The 22,528-nt window shown below is 43.8% G+C and overlaps 1 protein-coding gene across 1 annotated transcript in view; it reads right to left on the bottom strand.

Annotated features, from left to right (window-relative positions):
- The window catches only part of plppr5b (phospholipid phosphatase related 5b), a gene marked incomplete at both ends in the record, with an annotated part of 104,538 nt that extends 85,278 nt beyond the window's left edge, over positions 1–19,260 (bottom strand). Inside the window, one exon of the mRNA XM_083778808.1 lies at positions 19,057–19,260. Coding sequence (XP_083634934.1) covers positions 19,057–19,260 — 204 coding nt within the window. The remainder of the gene's footprint in view (positions 1–19,056) is intronic.
- Positions 19,261–22,528: the final 3,268 nt, after the last annotated feature.

The following is a 22,528-nucleotide window of genomic DNA, read 5'->3' on the forward strand; positions in this document are numbered from 1 at the left end:
CGTGAGCTCTAAACCCGGGTCACTGCCACCGTGTATGAAATCTGAAATAAATGTTCCCAGGAGATCGTCTTGTGCCGGTCCATTTAAAGCGTTAAGCAAGCGTTCCAAGTTACTAGCCATGATCACAAGCAAACAACAAGAATGATGTTGTGTTTACTGACAGCCTGAACACGTTGTACTGATGGGCGGTGATCGGCTACGTGAAACTGGAGAACAATACATAGGTATGGCCAATCGAAACAGCTCTATGTAAATACGTGCAGGAATGTTCACACCCCCAAAATACGGAAAATAGTCTTACATTATAGAGACATTTTTGCAACGTAATTACAACAACTTAATGACACTAAACCGACTTTCTGATGGAATAAAAACATTCTTTAACATTCCAACTGTTTTAATTTGACTAAAAACGAAAACCACCCAAAAAAAAAAAAGAATCTAATTTGGTATAATGTGAAGTTCCATTAGAGCCGACTTGTGGTTTAATTTACTGGCACTGGTCACATATTTGGTTGCTGAGGGGATGAGCATAACATATCGCAACGTGGCGATTTAACATGAACACAAATAGACGACCGCTAAACATATGCTGCTAATGTTACAGCAGACACGTGTGTTGCTGCTGTTTATCCAGAGACACATTAGGGAAGGGAACCAAACGTAACAGCAAAGGTCTTTCCCAGTCAAGAAGTCACACAAACATGAAACCCCTAAATGTTTTATTCATAATAATGGCATTTATTGTGTGCTGGCGCTTAATTTATTTCCATTTTATTTTTGACTGTTACAAGTTGTACAACCTAGTACAAGTTGTACAACCTGTCAACCTTGATTCCAATGCCAGTGTATTAATACATGTACGCTATAGACATTTTATTTAAAGACATTTTAAAAAATGTGACTAAAACTGGACTAAAACCTTTTACGTTTCCGTCGACTAAAATGACTAAAACTGACTAAAACCCTTAGGAGTTTTCGTCGACTAAAACTAGACTAAAACTATCAAGGATTGAAATGACTAAGACTAATTAAGCATTTTGTCCAAATGACTAAGAGTGACTAAAACTAATAAGCAAACTCACCAACATTGCAGCTGTACGAAAAGCTTCAATTATCCTCTTTCTATCTGCAAAGTGTTTGTTTCATAAAAATCCACGGTAGACATGCTATGAGCTACTGTATGTCAAGAAATTCCATGCAGGTGATTTTTTTCCAAGTATTGTAGTTTGGAAGTGTCCCTTTAATGTAAGTTAGTAACTCCCGGCCGTACGGTCGGTTACACGGAAGCTCTGGTCGCGAGTAAAATATAAAGGGGATGTGAAGCCTCCTCCCCACTTCCGTTTCGTCTTTACACAGTCGCGCACATTTGTCCTAATATAAATCAAGACAATCTAAGCATATATATAGCTTGCTTCTCAGCAGAAATGGAAATAAATGTAAAGATCTACATTTATAGACTATAGATTGTGGAATAGTTGTCTAGCTTTAACACGTGAGACTAGTAACTCTGAGGACCCCCTTAGGGTCCGACTCCCGGAGAACCCATGTCTTAGCTGATATTTTGTCCTATTATAAATAATCCAATCACTCTTTGATTTGCCTTGTCCCATCACGCACACATACACCCATGGAAATGTCAACGCTACCACGGAACGCTCCTTAACAGCCACAGGGACAAGTCTGTCTTTTGACTTGTTATAGTGTGTGTAAACTAAGGTCTGTAAAGGTCTGTGATGTGCGCGGGGACCCATTCAAACATCATCAACAGAGCTTAATGGAGGGTACCAGTGCCCTAAATATGACAGACTATATCTGTCAACCAGGCTCTCTGCATTTTGAGGGACTGAAGAAAAGCATACAAGTACTGAAACCATTATAATCTATGCTAAATCCCTCCTTTAATGCAGTGGTGTAGAGTAGACCTCCCGCTGTGCCTTGATTAGTGTTGTCTGTTAAACACCAACATTGAATACGTATAGTAATCAGCTCACAACGCATCGCAGCCAAAAAAAAAATCCCTCAAATGTTTGCCTATTTAGTATTTGGGACAGTGGTTTTCAGCCTTTTTTGTATCAAGGCCCATATTCTGCATTTGCAGCACGGACCACCATTTGATGACATTCAGCATCGCACACCCAAAACTAACTTAAGTTAACTTTGGATGAGATTTTGTCCAAAATATCATGCTGTGTTGATGTGGTGCCATCAGGGGGGGATAGAGATGACAGGCAAAATGTTGATCAATTGTTTTACATTATCTAATTGTGTAGACTTTTAAGTCTAAGTAATGCAAATTAAGTAATGCAGATCAAAAGTGAAAGATTTATAAGGGTCCATTTTGTTACTAACATTCCATCATTTTAGCTGGGGACCACCTGGAACCCCCTCAAGGACCACTGGTGGCTCCCAGACCACGGGTGAAAACCACGGTTTTAGGACATGGCCAGTACTGACAATCTACAAGGATGGGGATCTTATGAGTTAGCAAGCAAGCAGGCAAAGTGCACGCACGCACGCACGAACAAGCGAAAAACTCAGATTATACTGATGTGTAAATTATTCCTATTCAAGTCTGCATCCAGTCTTTAAACGTCACTCCTTAACATATATTTGTTTGCAAAAAGGGTGAAGTGTCCCTTTAAGCACTGTCATAAATCAGCTTTTAGCTTGTTTTGCCAGTTGTGAAGGCTTTTGATCCTGCCACAGAGCGGCTTTCTTCTCCTCAAATGGCCCTTCAAAGATCCTGCCATTAATCTCTCTGCATAAACATGACCATGAGAGTATAGTCACAGCCAGCGGCCAGGCAGAGGATTAGACGGGACCGACATGAGCTGCATGGTCACCCTGCACCCTGGTTCTTAACCCACACATAATCCTAACACTTTTCTGAGATAAACGTATAACTTCGGGGATCCTTTTGAACGAACGCACGCACGCACAAAAACAGCAGAACTATAAACTCAGGGCATGGCATGAAGTGACGCGCTATGAGCTTGCATATGTGCTATACCCCCCCCCCCCACACACACACACACACACACACACACACACACACACACATGCACCCACCCCACAAAGACCCCTGGAGGGGTCCCAGGATCCCACTTTGAGAACCAATGTGCTATATAGGAGCTAAAGTCTGAAAATGACGCAGATTCTTTCCCGCGGATTGAATGATGGGTTAATCCAGGAAAACATGGACAATGCATTTTAATCCGTGACCGCTAATACCGCTGGCCCAGCGTAATTGGATAGAGGACATACGGACAAGTGAAACACTAATACTGCACAATATTTGCCTATTATGACAGATTGCCCATTGCCACCTATACCAGGGGTAGAAAAAGTATACTCAAAATCGTCAATACTGCAATGTACAACTACCCCGTTACAAGTAGAAGTCCATGTACTTGAATAAAAGTGTATTGACTCAATCAGAGACTCAGGGATTGCCGAATGCACTTTATTGACTACAGTAGTTGCACTTCTGTTTTTGTATGTTGGGTGTTTCATGGTGTTTTTCCTTTTCTTATGTGAACGTGTATGTTATCTGTATGCAGCTGTGACTTCTCCCAAGGGAGACAAATAAAGACAACCTTGAACCTTGAAAAGTACAAAAGTATTGGCATCAAAATGTACTTAAAGTATCAGAAGAAGTACTTATTGTGCAGAATGTCTGCTGGACTGACCACCGGATGATCAGAGCCAAAATGTCAGATGGAAATCCGTCCCCATAACTGAAGAAAACACCACCATGCAGTGACTAAAACGGACTAAAACTTAAATGATCAAATAATTCAAAAGACTACGACTCAAACTGAATAAAGATTCTCTTCCCGGACTGCAAGTACGGAACAGGACCTGAAGGTCCGGAGGGCACTGGGCCTGGAATGCCCTTCACGGGATGAGGAGGATGAGCGTGTGCAAATGACATGACACGGAAGAGAAGACCTCGAGAGGCGGCTGTTCGTTCGCAGCTACAGTGTAGTCACAGACTGACAGGGTCAGAGAGAGAAAGATGAGGCTGGCTGGGCACTGCGTCAGGCACTCAAAGCTGGAGGCCATCATGGCAACCCCCCCACCTCCTGGATATACAGTAGTGCAGGGGGTTCTCAACCTGTGGGTCTCAGCTGCAAAAAAGTTTTTTGCAAAAAAGTTTTTTTGCAACTGAATGGCTGGGACATGGAAATTAAGAGATTACATATTGCACAGTACATGCATAAACTTTCCTTAATGATTATATCTGGTTTCAGTATTCAGTCCTTTGTAGCTATGAGGATTTACAACAAGACACACATTGGTCACTCTGCAGGTCAACCGCCATGTATACTTGGGGAAAATAATCAGACTCGTGTGAAGAGAGGGGGACCCACTGAATTTAAAATCAGCCACATGACGCCTTACGTCATTATTTAGTGCCCTGAACAAACAGTAATAGAGCACCGAAGTCCTGACGTAACTCGCTCATCCCGACGATTCCCCTGGTTCGCGGAAGTGATTTCTCTATGGAGAATAACATGGGGTGATCTTAATATCGTCTACTATAAGCGTTGTGGTCCAAAAATAAACAAGCTGTCTCGGCGTTATTGTCGGGAAGGTGTCTCTGTATCGTTTGCAACAGTCAGTCACTCATATATGATACAGTCTGCTTCTAGCGAAGATCTAACTAATTCAGCAGCAGTAACATTAGCGTTTTCTCTCAGTCAGTTGATTCTTCATATCCATATGAGTGAAGCGGCCGGGGTGACATGTTTATTTTTCAAACACAGTTGTTATATGAGGCGATCTCAAATCGCCTCAATGGGGATTTCAATGCAACTAAACAAATACATGAACCTGGGGACTACTGAAAGTGACGTCAGACTTCGGTGCTCTATAATAATAATAATAATAATACATTTTATTTATATGGCGCCTTTCAGGTCACTCAAGGTCGCCTAACAAAACAGAAAAGAAATACAATACAATAAAGCAAGATTAAAATACAGCAAGTTTAAAATACACACAAAGGCCTGCAGCAGACTTTTACTCAAGGTGGGAGTAAGCTTGTCTGAATAGGTGAGTTTTGAGGTGGGATTTGAAGGTGGGGAGTGAGTCCATGTTTCGAATGCCGGGGGGAAGGCTGTTCCAGAGGTGAGGGGCAGAGCGGCTGAAAGCTCTACCCCCCATGGTGGACAAACGAGCTGGGGGAACAGTGAGGTTGGTGGAGGAGGCAGACCTGAGTGACCGGGTGGGAGTGTCACTGCCACTTTTTTTGCATTGTTTGACACAGACTTTATTTTTTGCATAAATTATATAAAATAAACAGGTGAGAATTTCACAGGGATCCCCAGAGCCAGACCAACTTCCTGCATGTGAGATAGAGTCTCCAGGACAATGCATTAGATAAAGTGTGTTTTTATACCCCCCCCCCCCCCCCAGCCCAAATGAAACTGTTACAATGGGACCATCTGTCCCATTGTAAGTGTCCTAAATAGTCGGGTGTCGGTGAGACTGTGATGGGTAAACAAGGCCATAAATAAGAAAAACGATACAATAAAATATAGACAGCTCTCCCCACAACTGAGTGAAAAGAAAAGCATCACCCACAATAGGCCAAGTCCTCCTCTGTGCTTCCGTTGGATCGGTAGAGGTAATCCCTCTATCTATGCGTTAAATTGTGATATATTATCAAACATAATATGAGTCTATGTTTCCCCTAAAAGACACGTACGTATTCAAGAAGGGAACGTAGGCACCGGCATTCCAAAGCCCGGCTGTTCCGACGCATTGCCATTCGGGCGTGCCCACATCACTAACCGTGTCCCTAACCCCAAACCTAACCGCATTACTAACCGTGTCCCTACCTAACCCTAACTGCACGTGGAAGTCGCGCAGTCTTAATGGCGGTGCGTCGGAATGCCACTAGTCTAAACCAGACTAAACCATTTCAGGAGACTGAATAGGACTGAGACCAAATGGTGTGTTATTCAAATATTTTCTTGCTAAATTAACATTCCATTAAGACTAAGACCACAAGCCTAAAATACTAATATTTTGATATTTAGTCGACTATGAGTATGACTAGACTAAACAATTGCAGAAGACAAAATAGGACAAAGAACAAAAATGGCGCGTTAGACTAAATCAAACACCATAACACTGATGTGGATATTACATGCAGAGGCATCATGGACCCCCCCCCCCCCCCCCCCCCGCGCCACACATGCATCCAACCATGTAAGTGGGCACACTTCCCTTTCACACATACGCCTTAATTCCATAACTGCGTTACGTAAAGGGTAGTTATCCGGTACCTTTGTCTAGTGTCATTACAAGCACGCTGGGCTATTTTAAGAGGATATAAACACAGTAGAAAGAAATGGGGGTGGGGGGGGCGGGGGGGATCTGACATGCCCGAATATACAACCGTCCACAGTCGACACAACGGCTCGATGACTGGCAGAGATTATAATTATAAACCCTGCAGTCTCTCTCCCGTCCCTTTCCTTTATACGTCTCGGTTGGTGTAATATTATTGCTCACCAAATGGTTGCTGTGGGAGTCTGTAGCGCTCCATAGTTAATGTTAGGGGTGGAACATGGACAGAAGGGCACTTAGGTACAATTTTGAGGTATTTGTACTTTACCAGAGTATTTTCCGAATTTCAATAATTTTACTTCTACTGCAGATCCAAAATTTGTACTTGCGAGTACTTGTTCCAGCCCCAGTCGACACAACGGCTCGATGACTGGCACAGATTGTAATTATAAACCCTGCCGTTCTCTCTCTCCCTTCCATTTCCTCACATCTCCGCTCGTGTAACGTCGGTAACCCATTTGAGGCCAGATTCTACTAAACGTCTTCCGAAAAACGAAAAAAAATGTTTCAATGTGAGTGCATTCGCAAACTATCTCATGTCAAGGACCCCCAGGATTATTTGTGTTTGGCCACGGACCCCCCATCTGAAAATATGTTGTTCCAGGGACCCCTAGAAGCAAATATTTGAGTTACGAGCTACGCTATGAGCTTGTAGATCTGCTATTTTTCAACAGCTAAAGTTTAAAATAATGGTTAAAGTGGTTAAAACGCTAAAGCGACACAGCTGCGTTCCCGTCGTAAATGGCTTAATGTTGTGGTGGATGGAACATGGATTGTGAGATAAGATACGGTCATGAGAAATGGAACTTTGATATTGTCGTAACCGAGCACAGACACTGTCGTTTGAAAAAGAGGAGACGTCGGAATGCGCCGCGGTATATAGATAGTTTTTATGTTTCACGTTATTGGTGCGTTGATAAAACACATATTATATTACTGGTGGACCCGCCAGCTCACTGCTTGGGAAACATTGGCTTATAGACGCCAGCTCTTTTCCACGCAAGCACGTGCATGTGCACACGCACACGCACACTCCCACACACACACAAACACACACACACACACACACACACACACACACACACACACACAGTCACACAGCCACACACACACACACACACACACACACACACACACACAATAACAGATCTTCGACGGACAAACGTGACACAATGCATTCGTACTACATTTCATGAATTATCCCTAGCACGCCGGGCACCGCATTAATTCAGTTATTTTGCATACTGAGCCCCGTCTTAAAGCTTAAAGAGTGCAGTGAATCTGTAATCCTGACAACACGTTCACATCCTCCTCTGTGGAATGTTAATTTAACAATCCAGCAAAGTAGTAAAATCCTCAGGTTCGGGTCCTCAGTGCTTCATTCTTCTATTTAAAACATTTTGGGCGGGAACCCCTTTTGGTGTTAGCATTATGTTATGCTTTAGCTATTGAAAAATAGCAGATCTACAAGCTCATAGCGCGCCACCGAGCTCGTAGACCTGCTATTTTTGAAAAATCGAAGAACGACTGACATAGAAACATAGCTTTTTCAGAAAACCGTCAGGATGTAGAAGACGTTTTTGGAATCTGATCTCAGGTCAAAATGGGTTAACCACATGAAGCGATACTTTGTGAGCTTGTACCCTATTTGCCTGAATATAAGACTATGTATGCAGTATCTCTCTCTCTCTCTCTCTCTCTCGCTCTCTCGGACATTGCTGTTCCTTGGAGTGGTTGCACCACTCAAAAACAGAATGCAATTGAGTAAAATGTAGGCTATACTAGTTCCTTTCCAACACTGCACCAGTTGATGAACATGAACATGGACCCGAGTGTTGTGCCCGGTGTTAACTCGGTGTACAGATCAATGCTGTTCAATTATGCACCGCACACAACACTATGCAAAGGTTAATTGAACACATTATAGCCCAGCTAGCTTGACGAATAAATCCTTCATTGATTCCTGTGGGGAAAATCTAGGTGTCAGAAGGAAACACAGGGTGGGTTGCAGGTAAGAGTAGAGAGATAAGAATACCACAACGAGGAAATAAACATCGTCGCTGTCGGAGAGAAACCTCCCATCTCCGTGTTTTAACCTTTCGTGTTAATTCATACATTTTAATGCCCTAATTGATCATACTGCACAGAGTCACACAACAGCATCGAAGGCAGCGGATCTACAAGCTCGAATCGTGGCATCAGGCGACGCGGTTTGAGCTTGTAGATCTGCTACTTTTGCATTTTTTTGTTTTTATCCTGAAAAGTTAAATGCATACGAGGTTTCCACCCAACAGAGACATTATTATGAATAGTCTTAAAGCGATATTAAGACATGATGCACACAGTCTGACTGAGGCGAAGACAGGGCAACCTGTAAGGCTGCTAAAACAAGTGTACACAAGTGTACACAGTACAGTATGTTATGAATTATTATCATTCTCATAAAGATACATATCGTCGCAGTCGGATGGAAACCATGTATGTCCAAAATAGAATAGGCCTATACAAAGAATCATAATAAAAGGGAAAAAAAAGAAAAAGATGACTGACAGAAAATGGGGGATATAGAGGGACTGGGAGGGAGTGACATGAAGCAAAGTCCGGATCCACCCAGGATCAGGACTCAATCCCATGACGCGCTTCATGCAGCCTATAGGTGGACCACAGTGGGGGTCCACATATGGACGTCCTTGGTCCATAGAATGTGCCAGAGAGACTAGCAGCAGTAGTCGGTAATCCAAGAGCACGGGCAGAGCGGTCCATATGGAGGTCATGCTTGGCCTGATGGCTGCTGGTACGAAGGACAAGGGGGGGAGGGGAGAGTCTCCTCATGGCTGCCAGCACAATGTCACTGCCCGGTGGAAACCTAATTATGACATGTTTGCTACTTTTTGTTTTGTTTTAGGACACGTTCAAGTCTTAAAACGTTGCAAATTAAACTAGTTATTGGGAGGGACGCTGTCCTGCGATCAATTCACTTGTGAATGTTTTTTCACTGCGGAGCAGAACTTTGCCCAGCCCCCGTTTCTTTTTTTTTGTCAGGTGAAACTAGACCACCTGTTCTAGCCGCTACATACTAATTCCTAGACGGGTTGTGTTTATAACCACGCCCCCGGGCATTACTGAGGTTAACGTTATAAGGTTTAGGAATAGTTTTACTGAGGTTAAGGTTAGGGTTAGGCTATCAATCACAGCGACTGGCCAATCACAGCGCGACGACTGCACAACCCGTGTAGGCTTTGGAATGTCGCGTTCTAGCCCTATAGTCATACTGACGGCCTAGCCAGCCTGATTGGCTGCCTCGTCTGCATCCATGCGCACCTCTGGGCAATGGGAAGGGACAGCAATCACTCCTGCTACAGGCGGAGCCAATGCTTCCTACTGCAGCTATCCGGTCAGTCAGACGCAGCGCGCTGCAATAATCACTCACAACATATTTTATACAGTCGGGTCCGTCGCGACGAGTGGACAGTTTGAAAATGCGGGCCCGACGTGCATTAAGCCATTAATGCGAGGCTGTGAGCCTGTGACACACAAACATAAGTTATTGGGGGTGGTGGGGGTAGACAGCGAACGCAAACAACCGCCCCGATGCGCGAGGTTGTGTCACAGAAACAATACACGTTGCTAAAATATAAATAATTATTTCACCTGACATGATATTATTAATGTGTTAATGTTAATAACTTCACCTTTGAGATAACCTATGACGTCAGGAGGAACTAGGTCAGAAATACCCCCATATAGATCCACTGACCTGCAGTGATGGGGAAGGTCACAGATGGTGCTAGGGTAGTGTGCGCTTGCATGTGTGCGTGTGTGTGTGTGTGTGTGTGTGCGCGTGCATGCTTTCGTGCGTGCTATATAATGTAGTAGTAGATACATTGGTTGTGGTGATAGATGAAAGTTTTTTTTTTTCCCACCTTCACAAGCTGCACTCCGTTAGTGAGAAAATACTCACCATGAATCAAGCATGTATTTTGGACCAACCGGACTATTTTCAACACCAAACTAGAATAGTGTGCCTTTTTTATAGCAAACACAGTGTTCAAGGTTGCATTTATTGTTTATTGTTCAGTACAGGTCCCCTCTGTGCAAGCTCAATGGGAATACAAATTTAGAAGCAATGTTGGAAAGTAACTAATGTAACTTATTACTTAAAAGTAATATTACCTTTTTTGCTCACCCGAACCCACTGAACTCCAACAGCTGCGCATAGTCGCAATCTGTCGTCGGGCGGAAACCTTGGATGACTCTTTTCAGGAGAGAGATAAAATGAAAGAACCTCTGTTCCAATGGATCCCACGTAGTTATTATTTAATTATTAGTAACAGGCTATTATGCCTTCGTCAAGGCAACTGTGTATAATTCACACCGGTGGAGGTATTGTTGCAGCAACGTGTGGGCGGAATGCGCTCCCACATGCTGTCCTTGCCATGCATTCAGCCATACAAGTACTCAAAGTGTTTTGTTTAAAGGGACACTTGCTTAAAGGGACACTTCTAATGACGTTTAGAAGCTTTAGAATGCTTTCCTGGGGGTCTTTATGTGTGTACTATGTGGTTTTACCAGCTCAGTGGCCTTGTGGTTAGAGTGTCCGCCCTGAGACACTCAGCATCAAGGGTTGGATTGGGGGTAAGTCCCTGCGATATACTAGCGTCATGTCCAGGGGGTGTACTTGTACATCAAGCTGCCTCACGCTACAGAAACAGGAGATAGGCTCCTGCCCCTATGGGCCTCATGGCTACAGAAACAGGAGATAGGCTCCTGCCCTATGGGCCTCATGGCTACAGAAACAGGAGATAGGCTCCTGCCCTATGGGCCTCATGGCTACAGAAACAGGAGATAGGCTCCTGCCCCTATGGGCCTCATGGCTACAGAAACAGGAGATAGGCTCCTGCCCTCATGGCTCGGCAACTTACTTACTTACTTATGTGGTTTTAGATATTTTAATTTATGGCAGTGAGCCCGGTGTCTCTGATGTCATGGGCACTGGCCTCACTTCCTTCCTGGACTACAATTCCCATAAGTATTTGGTGCACTGCTCCTCATGTATGCATATAGGGGGAGGGCTGTCTTACTGAGACTACATGTAGTCCAGGAAGGAAGTGAGCCCAGTGTCCATGACATCAGACACCGGGCTACCCTATACTGTACCATTCACATCCTATGGCAGGCAAAAATGTCAAACTTTCCTTTTGCTTTACGTAGCATGTGACATGCTGTGGGGTTTTCATGATTCTGAATCCTTTCCAAGCATTAGTTTTGCACAGAATACACTCCTTGGGCTTAAAACTGCCATAGACGCGTGGTGTGTGATGAGGTTAGCACATTTTGAGCACATTTGGGCAAGTGGCTATGGCTGCTTTTAGCCCAAGGAGTGTATTTTGTTCAAAACTAATGCTTGTAATGGATTCAGAATCATGAAAACCCCCTAGTTTGACATGCTACTTAAAGATGGAGTACCCTGATTTGTTTCCACCCTAAAACATGATCATCAGGTCTTATTGTTATACAAGGAGGAAGACGTTTTTCAGAAATGTGTACAGTATTTGTTAAAATGTTTTTATGTGGACACGCCCACCAGTTCATTAAGTAGGCCTGGTTTGCCTGGTCGGTGGTGATCCACCTGAACTTAAGCTGTACCCACAGCTGTAGTTGTATGATAAAGAGGGATGGGGTTAGGGGAGGGGCTGATAATGTGATGTCACTATATTACTGTTTTTTTTTCATTGGCCCGTTTGACTGTCAAGGGTTCAGCCTCCAGGAAGAAACCCTAAATACAAAGGGAATACATAATTGCACATAAAAACGACTCCAGGGTGTCTAAAGTACCGTCACATCATAGACACATGAACTGGAAAAAATAAAAAAATTGTGGCACTCCATCTTTAAAGCAAAATTAAAGTTTGTAATTTTTGGGTATAGGGTCACAAGAAACCCCCATAGAAAATGTCCCAATACTGACAGCCGGTCAGCAAGTCGATTCACAAATATATGTATATAGACAATATTTTAGGCCAATAAAAAAAAAGACTACATACCAAATTTCCCACTTTAAACAAAAGAAGCCTGTCGGATGCCTGACTATATAAGCTAAGAACCTGACATCCGTCTAACAGTGGAATATTATGATGAAACTATAATCCATGTATATAGAGTGCTATACAGTATGTCTACATAAAATGCTGTCTTAATTGCATAAGGTGACAGAGAGAGAGAGAGAGAGAGAGAGAGGAGGGGGGGGGTCGGTGAATCTACAAAGGACCGGCTTCCTTTGTCTCAGCATCCATCTCGTCCTCCTCCCGCGGGGGCGTTCGCTCAAACCTCAAAACCTCGTATGTCCAAAACGATTACTTTTCACGAGAGAGATACAATGAGAGAACCTCCGTTTCCAATGAATCCCGTAGTACGACTAGCTGTAAATACTTTGCAATTGTTCAGTATGTATGAAACAAACACACAGCACACACAAGCTCTGAGGTTTCTGAGCTTCTGAGCTTATGCAAATTGGCTACGTTTGCTTCTTTTGTTTGTGAAACTGTTTGCGTGATGAATTCAGGGCATTCATCTGTGAATTCAAAACACAACCGATGCATAACAATGGTCTCCGTTGGGTGGGTAAACCTCACTATGTTCAAAACTGTTACTTTTCAGGATTCCACGAGCCACACCAGCTCCAAAATTGCAACGTCAATTATAAATTGAGTGGGCAAAACTGTACCTACTGTATGTAGTAGAAGTGGCCCTATTGATCGGCTTATTTTTTACAACCACTGGTCATCCTGGACAAAAACATGTTGTTGCGATGTCTATATAGAGACAGAGACAGACAGAGAGAGAGAGAGAGAGAGAGAGAGAGAGAGACACAGAGAGACAGAGAGAGACAGACGCACCAAAAAGCCTCAAGTGGGATTGAACCTGATGGGCCAGCTAGAGGAAGCACTATAGCATTATATGTATGCGTTACGTGCTCTTATGCCCGCCGACCCCCATCTGAAAATATGTTGTTCCAGGGACCCTCCAGAAGCACAGATTTGTGTTAGAAACTGAAACTCTGAAAGAATATATATTCAAAGATTTGAGGCACATTTTCACGAAAAAAAAAAAGCAGACCTACAAGTTCATAGTGCGGCACTCGGTGCCGCGCTATGAACTTGTAGGTAAAGTAGGTAAAGGTAAAGTATCTAGAAAGAAAGTAACTAAGTATAATTTACGTAAGTGCTATAGCCTACAATTTTGAGGTATTTGTACTGTACTTGAGTATTTCCGATTTCTAGTAGGGCTACTTTTACTTCTATTCCACTACATCTCAGAGGCAAATATTATACGTTTACTCCACTACATTGATTTGAAAACACACACACACACACACACACACACACACACACACACACACACACACACACACACACACACACACACACACACACATATATTTCGGCCATTTGAAAATAGCAGACCTTCAAGCTCACAATGTGTCGCGGTGCAATGCATTGTGAGCTTGTAGATCTGATATTTTCTGAAGATTTTCATGCATTTTGAACTTGTGTGAAATGGGGTATTCTGCATAATTTACTCAAGTACATTTTGATTGCAGTACTTTTACTTGAAACAAAGTAGTTATACATTGCAGTTGCCAGTATTGATACTTTTACTTGAGTAAAACCTTTTAGTACTTTTTCCGTCACTGAACTGTCACCCGCTCCCTGTCTGAAAGGACCTTTAGTGTTGACTTTGACAGCTAATTATGATTTAGTCATAGTCTTTTAGTCACATTTCAGTCATCTGAAATGTTAGTCTAGTCTTAGTCGATTAAATATAATATGATTTTAGTCGACTAAAATGTATTTTGGCTATAGCCTTATCGTGGAAAAAGATAGGCAAACCCAGTATTGCTCAGTGGTTTAGGGAGTTATCATTGTGTCTTCCTCTGGAAAGAATCACTTATACTTTGAAGAATAAACAGAAGATGTTTGATAAGATATGGGGACGGTTTATCCAATATCTTACGGTTAATGATTTATCTTATTTAATGGTGGAAACTGAAAATGTCTAATTGTATTCTCTGCAGCTCTTTGGTCTTGTGGCCAAAAGGTATGTATTTGTTTGGTTTTTTGTTTGTTTTTAAATTTAAGAAATTGTATTGTATTGTATTGTCTGGTGTATTGTGTATTGTTTTGTTGTATTGTCTGTCAAAAAAAGAAAAATGCAATAAATATATTGTTTAAAAAAAAAGTATTTTGGCAGGCCTTGATGGCGTCGCAATGGCTGATGTTTACATTTGTTGGTTGCACGCTGAAAATAGCCGATCTACAAGCTCACAACACGTCTCAGTGCGACGCATTGTGACGTTGTGGATCTGATATTTTCAGAGCACAACCAAGCATGAAATCTCTTCTGCACTAGTCCCTCACCATACATTAGTTTTAATGTAGTTTTCCTGAAAAAAAAATGCAGTTTACGAACAGAATAACGTCATACTGTAATTTTAGTTGACGGACAAATCAACGCTAGCAGAACTGTACAGTCCCAGTTTTCAGCAGGCGGCACACCTGTTTCTCAGCAGGTTTGAACTGGAAAGCACACATCACGACACCTTCACGGTTCACACCGCCGTAGCCGATCAAACGGAGCCACGTGAAAGGGAATTAACTGGAACAGGGAACAGCTGTGTGCCAGCACATATGTTTCCTTCTGAAACATATGTGGTTGTGCATGGAAATAATGTATTATTGTCTCTGTCGGATCGAGACATTGTACGTCCAAAACCGTTTCACACTTTTGTGTGACGCTGTAGTATGATCAAGTAGGGTGTTCATTTCCTAATGTCATGTTTAAACCAGTGGCTCTCGCATGTTTTTTTAAAAAGGACCACAAAATGAATATGTAATCTGAAAATATTTAGTGCCAGGAACCCCCCCACCCCCATGCTGTACAATATCTGTGTTGTTAAAATTTGTTCAAAAATATGTTTTCAACCATTGTGAGCTTGTGGGTGTGCTATTTTCAAAAGGAAAAATTCAAACCTAGCAGCTTCTTTTTTGGTCTTGTTTCCATATGCCATGACCACTTGTTATTCTGTTACTCCAAATCTGGGAACTCTGCCCACAAGCGATACAGACCTATCTCAAAGCTGTATCCAAGCGGTCAGCAGATAATCTGTGTGTGAGTCTTGAGAAAGTAACATAGCAGTGCGGCGAATCTATTTCAGGAAAGCCCTTTGGCGTGTTGTCAAGAAGTGACTCTCATCTTTCTATTGCAGTGTTTAGCAGAGCTTAGCAATACATGTGCACTCCCTGTTAATCCTCATTCTGAGGTCAACTGTGTTACTCACTTACATCCACACCATGGTTGAGAGCCATGGTTGAGAGGCTGTGCTTGTTCTATTAAACAACGTGCGCTTCTCCTCTAGTCCAGAACGTGGCGCCAGTGCCAGATAAATCCGCGTTATAAGCTTACAAGACGGGTCACTTCCGCCCGCACCGGAAATGATAGCCGTCCACATTTGAGACACATTCTCATTCCAGGCTGTGTCGCCGTGCGGTGGATTCACTTTCTTAACGTGATCAAAGTTTAGACGTTTATAAGGTCTTAAAGATGGCAGTTTGTCTCATTTTGAGGAGAAAAAAGGACTATTAAGCGTGCGCGCGGCCGCGTGCACGTCGGATCTGTGTGGAGGCTGTCTAACATGTGAGTATTGCTGGATTAAATTAAATTAAAGAAAGACGAGTTCCCTCGTTTTGGCACAGGCGTGCCGTGGAGAGAAGAATGGGGTCCCGCGTTAACATTCGGTTAACTGTGCATAATATGGGTGGGACCAGACTGGAGCCTTCTATTGGAGAGTTGCGTCAACGAGGGGGCAGAAACGGTGACGGAAACGTTGGTTCGTGTAACTTCCAGGGGAAGTTCAGACGCTGGAAGCCCCGCTAGACTCACTCTGACTAAGGCCCAGACCGCACCCTAGACTCACTCTGACTAAGGCCCAGACCGCACCCAATGATTCTTAACTCCTTGCAACCAAATGGTTGCGAGTAAGTAGTTGCATGCAACCATTATCCCCACTGGCAGTTGCACTTCTAGTCATTTTTACTAGTTGACTAGTTGCCTAGTTTACTAGTCGACTAGTTGTTTAACTATGATGTAAAAAAAAAACTGTGTACATTGGTGATTATAACTATAATCTACCTGATCGTGAGGCCTACAAAATCGGGGGAGGGGGGTGGAAATAAACATCAACTAGTCAACTAGTACCAACAAGGTCGACTAGTGGATTTACTAGTCGACTAGTTGCTTAATGCAACTAGACCTATACGGTAGTTGCATTGGTCTGGTTTGGGCCTTAGGTTGTGACCAGGCTTTTCTATTCACAGATGAGTAAGGCTGAGAACGATGCGAACTTTATCAAATTGTTTTCTTTTTTGATTAACACCGTCGGGGCCCATGACTTAATCACCGTCAAGTTCAAGTGCACGGTCATGTGTCAAATTAGTGCTATGAAAACTGATCGCATCGCTACAGCCTAGAGCCGCTTGCTGACAATGGGCACATTTTATTAATGGATTAAATAGGCCCGGGCCCTCAAGGTGTTAATGGGACCATAATTTACTAAATGCATATCATGATAATTGAAAAAGATTAAAAAAAAAAAAAAAAAAGTGAAAACAGAAGTATTTATGATAATATATGCTATTGCAAGTGGCTCAGGGGTAGAGCGGCTTGGGAACCACAAGGTTCTTTTCACTATTTTTTTAATTGGATTTTCTGTATTATTGTAGTTTGAGTCCGTTTTGTAAACACAAAATGCAGGCCGGCTGTGAGGTTCCCAGTTCGATCCCGGGTTCCCCCAGAGTTAAGTGTCCAAGGGTCCTTGAGCTCCCGACGTGCAGGTTGGTGCCTTGGCATGGTTTCCTCCAACATCGGTGTATGAATGTGTGTGTGAATGGGTGAATCCACAAATCTAAAACGCCTTGGATAAAAGCGCTATATAAATGCCCCATTTACCATTAATTTGCTTCTATAGAGCTTGTAGGATGGGAAATAGCAGGCAATTGTATTCCTCTGTGTGAGCTTCAAGTTCAAGAGCTCTCCCTTGCTGCCGGGCTGTAACTCAGACTATAGGGTTTTAAATGTTTAATATGTCATGTTGCCGAGCCGTATGTCATCATAGGGCTGACAAATCGTGGGTGCATGGTTTTCCAACTTGTCACGTGTGTGACATAAATGGCCCACGGCGTGCAGAGGCGATAGAGCGAGACTTATAGCACAATTAAAATCGGTTTGAGTGTAATTTGCAGCTTCCAGGCTCCCCTCATGCACGCTGCAGGGCTCTCTGATTTTGAGTCTCAGCGGTTTGCAAACGCATGCCTCACGCGTGCAGCAAGGAGAGGGTTTGAGGGGTGAGATAGCAAGGAGATGCACACACACACACAGGCAGGCAGGCAGGCACACACGCACGCATTCATGCATGTTGAGGCAGACATCAGCCTGTTGGCTGGCTACCCAGAGTGGGCGTCACTGGATATAGAACGAGGGGCAGAGAGAGAGAGAGAGAGAGAGAGAGAGAGAGAGAGAGAATCATGGATGAAAAGTGGAAAACATGCAATGGATGCTAGAAAAAAGAATAGGAGAGCGCGAGAGAGGAATGGATGGAACGGGGGGATATAGTGAACAAGGGAGGAGTTCTAGTAAGACACACATAGTATATACAAAGAGAGAAGGCAAGGAAAGAAGGTGTCTTCTCGAGAAAGTGAAATTAAATCAGACATTCCTGAAGGGAAACTGTATTAACTATACAGAACTATTTGACAGAATCCACAGAGCCATGGATGGGGTGGCTGTGGTCGACGCACGCTACAGCTCAAAGGCAACACATCACACGCAGCGACAGTCTCTCCACTTAATATTCCTCAAACCACGCACGCACGCACTCGCACACGCACACGCACACGCACACGCACACGCACACGCACACGCACACGCACACACACACACACACACACACACACACACACACACACACACACACACACACACACACACACACACACACACACACACACACACACACACGATCTCTGCTTATGGTACCAACATCAATACGGCATGGAATTGTGGACAAGATATTATCCCACGACAACAACATATTCTTCAGTTTTGGTCCATGAGTGTAAATGGACGCAAATGCCGAATAAATAACAGAGCTTGATATAAAAAGAGAAGGGTTGAAAAGCACAGACTTAAAACAACACGGGAAACACACGTGTATACATACTGTAGCTCATAGAAACCAGCCCTGTATATGTATACAGATTACAGACGTGCCTTGTGAGAACTTCACATGTCCTGCCGTTGGCAATTCAGCAGGTTGTCAGAAACAGAACATCGTCAGTGAGTTAAGAGTGGCGGGGCATTTAATTTGCCATGTGGTGTTACATGTCAATTCTATCCAGATAACCCTGAATAAATAGATTTCCTCTGCCCGGACACTTCTTTAATAAATAGATTTCCTCTGCCCGGACACTTCCTTTCGGTAGCAAAGCAGTAGAATTGGGCCAAATCAGTGAAAAAACATGAAGGATGAAATGTGCATTTTCCAGAAAGGATCAGGAAAGCGGGAAGAGTTGGAATGTCTCATCTGTAGGCTATATTATTAGGAACTTGTGTCGGCATGTGTCGGTGTGATAAACTCACCACCAGAGTGGGCACGCCGGCCACCAGCGCGTAGAGCAGCACGGGCGGCACCGCGCTGCCCTCCTCGGGTCCCAGGTAGGGCTTGGCGTAGGCCAGGTCGTAGCAGAAGAAGCCCTGCATGTGCACGCCGAACGTGTCCGTGCACTCGAAGTAGTACGCCAGCATGACCGTGCCCGCCATGATCACCAGCTGGAAGTAGAGCATGATGGTTGGTCGGTCAGGTCGGTCAGAGACAGAGAGAGAGAGAGAGAGAGAGGCGTGGGAGACTTAGGAGCGTCCCCCCCCCCCCCAAGACTATGAGACTAGGAGCGTTGCATCGAACAGGTTCCCCCCCAGAACCAGGAGTCGCATCAAACAGGTCCTCCCCCCCCCAAGACTAGCAGACTTTGAAGCGTCACGTCGAGCAGGTTACGCCAACTAGGAGCCTCTCAACGAACACATTCCCCCACTCCACTCCACTACTCCACTCCACAGCCAGAGGAGGACCGCACGCACCGCACGCACGCACGAGGAGAGGACTCTCCCCCGTCTTTCTCAATCTCTCTCTCGCTACTCTCTCCTGCCTTCGCAACCTCTTTAGCGGCACACACGCCAAAGAGCCACGATGGAATAGATGTTTTTTTTGTTTTTGGAAGCTGCTCAGACAGTCATCATCATCATCATCATTGCTCCCGGGGATCTCGCTATAACGGACGCATCGCCATGACTGACTTTGCGCGCGGCGGTATACTGCCGAGCGGAGAGACGCTTATCTGGCAACGATGGCTGGCTGTGCGAACGCACCGTCCGCAACCCCTTCTTCTTCTTCTTCCCCCTCTGTGCTCGCTCGCACTCGTTATTATACTGAACACACGCGCACACAGAGAGAGAGAGAGAGAGAGAGAGAGAGAGAGTAGTGGGAGGGAGGGGAGGGTGGGAGGGAGATAGAGATGGATGGAGAGAGACAGAGAGAGATGGCTGCGCGAGTGTGTAAGCCAGCAGAGGCTCGGTCACGCTTTCGGTGTGTGTGTGTGCGTGTGTGTGTGTGTGTGTGTGTGTGTGTGTGAGAGACACTATTAAAGGGCGACAGATGATTTCAGAACATACATCGCGCTCTCGCTGTGTGTATGCGTGCGTGCGTGCGTGCGTGCGTGCCACTATCAAAGGGCGGCTCCATACATTACCACATGAGATGAATGGAGAAAGAGAGACAATGTGTGAAAGAGGGGGGGGAGAGAGAGAGAGAGAGAGAGAGAGAGAGAGAGAGAAGGCAAGATGGGGGATGACCTGCTCGCTGAAGCAACACATCGCACCGCTGTGCCGTTTTTCAGATCCCAGATCCAACAGCTTTGTGTCGTATACGAGCACTAGCTGTGTCGGCGTTCAGAGAGCCTACGCCGCGCGCTGCTGCTGGACCTAAAGCGTGTCCGCCGCCTACACTATTATCTGACAAGATGACGTGTGTGAAAGAAAGAAAAAAATGCCTAGTCGATGAAAATGCCAGAGGCAAATATTGGTACTTTTACTCCACTGCAATTATTTGAAAACTTTAGTTACTGTAGGCTAGTTACTTTGTAGATTCAGATAATTTATTGCAAAACACACTAACCACACACTCTTACTAGCCATCGGCTATTTTCAAAATATTTTTGTATACATTTTGAACTGCACAATGAATACTTTTAGTACTTTAAGTACATTTTGAACACTAGAATATAATACTTTATTGGCGGTTTAAGAAAATTGACAAAAGAAAACGCCAAATGGACAGACACAAAAAAGCTTGTTTCCATTGTGGTCCACTTTTGTAATTTTACTCAAGTACTTTTACTCAAATAAATGTTGAATTCCGGACTTTTAATGTTTCTACATTGCAGAATTGATACTTTTAAGTAAAAAATGAAGGTATCAGTATCGTCAGTATCGTCCCCATATTTAACCAGTTGTCCATTTGCAACCCATTTTGGACAACATGTAATTTCTACGTCTCTCTGTGAGTGCACATACGTCTGTAATCCACGTAACTCCAGAACCGTTCGCCCCACCGACTTCACACGCGTTCCACACCACCACAGGGAGTGCAGTGCCCAGTGTCGAGTGGGTCGTTGGCTGCACGCTTGTCCAGAACTGCCTCAAAAGGCTCCTGGTCAGGCTCAGCCAGTGGACCTAATGAGCCTAATGAGTCCCTTCACCTGTACAATTCCCGGCCACTGCCTCAGTCAATTGATTGCCAATGGCCACCTCACACCTGACATTTAATTACTTAATCCCATCCCATTACACCAATTTACAACCGATTTTGGGCTTTGTATTAATTAATAACTGTCTCGCTATTATTTGCCGTAAAGCGGGGCTTCCGGTCGCTAGGCAACGCTCAGCATGGCTGCGTTTTGCCCTCCCCAAGATGGCGGCCAGCACACAATGCTGGGGCAGCCCATCTTTATAGACGTTTTTCTCTGAATTACGGAACAACTCGCCGATGTTAGGAGCTAAATACTAAATCATCGTTACTGCACGGTTAAAAAAACGTATTCTTCTGAAGACTCTTAAATAGACGATCACATTAGCTATACTGTAACTGTTAGTGGGACCGGAAACAGTCTTGTTTTCCAAGTGAAATAGAACGCTGTCTATGGTGGCGGTAACAGACAGCGCCAGGGGTTTAGTGGCAGTCAATGAGTTAAGATTTTTAAAGATAAAGATTAAAGAAGATGTTTATTTATTTTAACAAAACATTGGTCAAAACTTCAATAATCCATGTTCTATAGGACTCTCCAAAGTCCTCATCAGAGCCAAAATGTGGGTATCGGGCCAGGCTCTATTGAATACTGTTAAAAACTGAATTGTGAGTGTCTCGTAATGACCAATTTCTGGCAGTGGGGAAATATATTTAAGTGGTTGTCCAGGCAACTGGAAAGGGATATTCAGGCAGATGGCTGTTTAGCAACATTTGGTTGCTCTTCCCTCTCACCAAAAACAGATCCTTAAGGCAGGTATGGTTGCTGCCAAAACCACAGGAAGATAGATGGACAGGGCTAGGCCAGACGAGATGGATATAGACAGCGTGTATTAAGCTGTGTGACACATGATTAATGGCACCGTTAACATGTCACTGGACCCACACAGCTCACTGTGTGTGCAGCTATATACAAGTGGTGGAAAGTAACAAAGTACTGTACTTAAGTACAATTTGGAGGTATTTGTAGTTAATTTGAGTATTTCCAATTTCCAATACTTTTACGCCACTACATCTCAGAGCCAGCTATTGTACTTTTACTCCACTACATGAATTTGAAAACTAAAGTTACTAGACAGTTACTTTGTACATTTTGGATTATTATTCCAAAACACATGTTTTGTGACGAGTTGAGCGTCTAAAATACCTGTTATATATATATATATATATATATATAGATATATGTTGAAAACATGACAAGGGCCTTTCTGTGTGGAGTTTGCATGTTCTCCCCGTGTCCCCTAGGGTAGGTACCCT

Source organism: Protomyctophum parallelum (assembly GCF_964188405.1).
Source record: "Protomyctophum parallelum genome assembly, chromosome: 12".
In the NCBI taxonomy this organism is placed as follows: domain Eukaryota; kingdom Metazoa; phylum Chordata; class Actinopteri; order Myctophiformes; family Myctophidae; genus Protomyctophum; species Protomyctophum parallelum.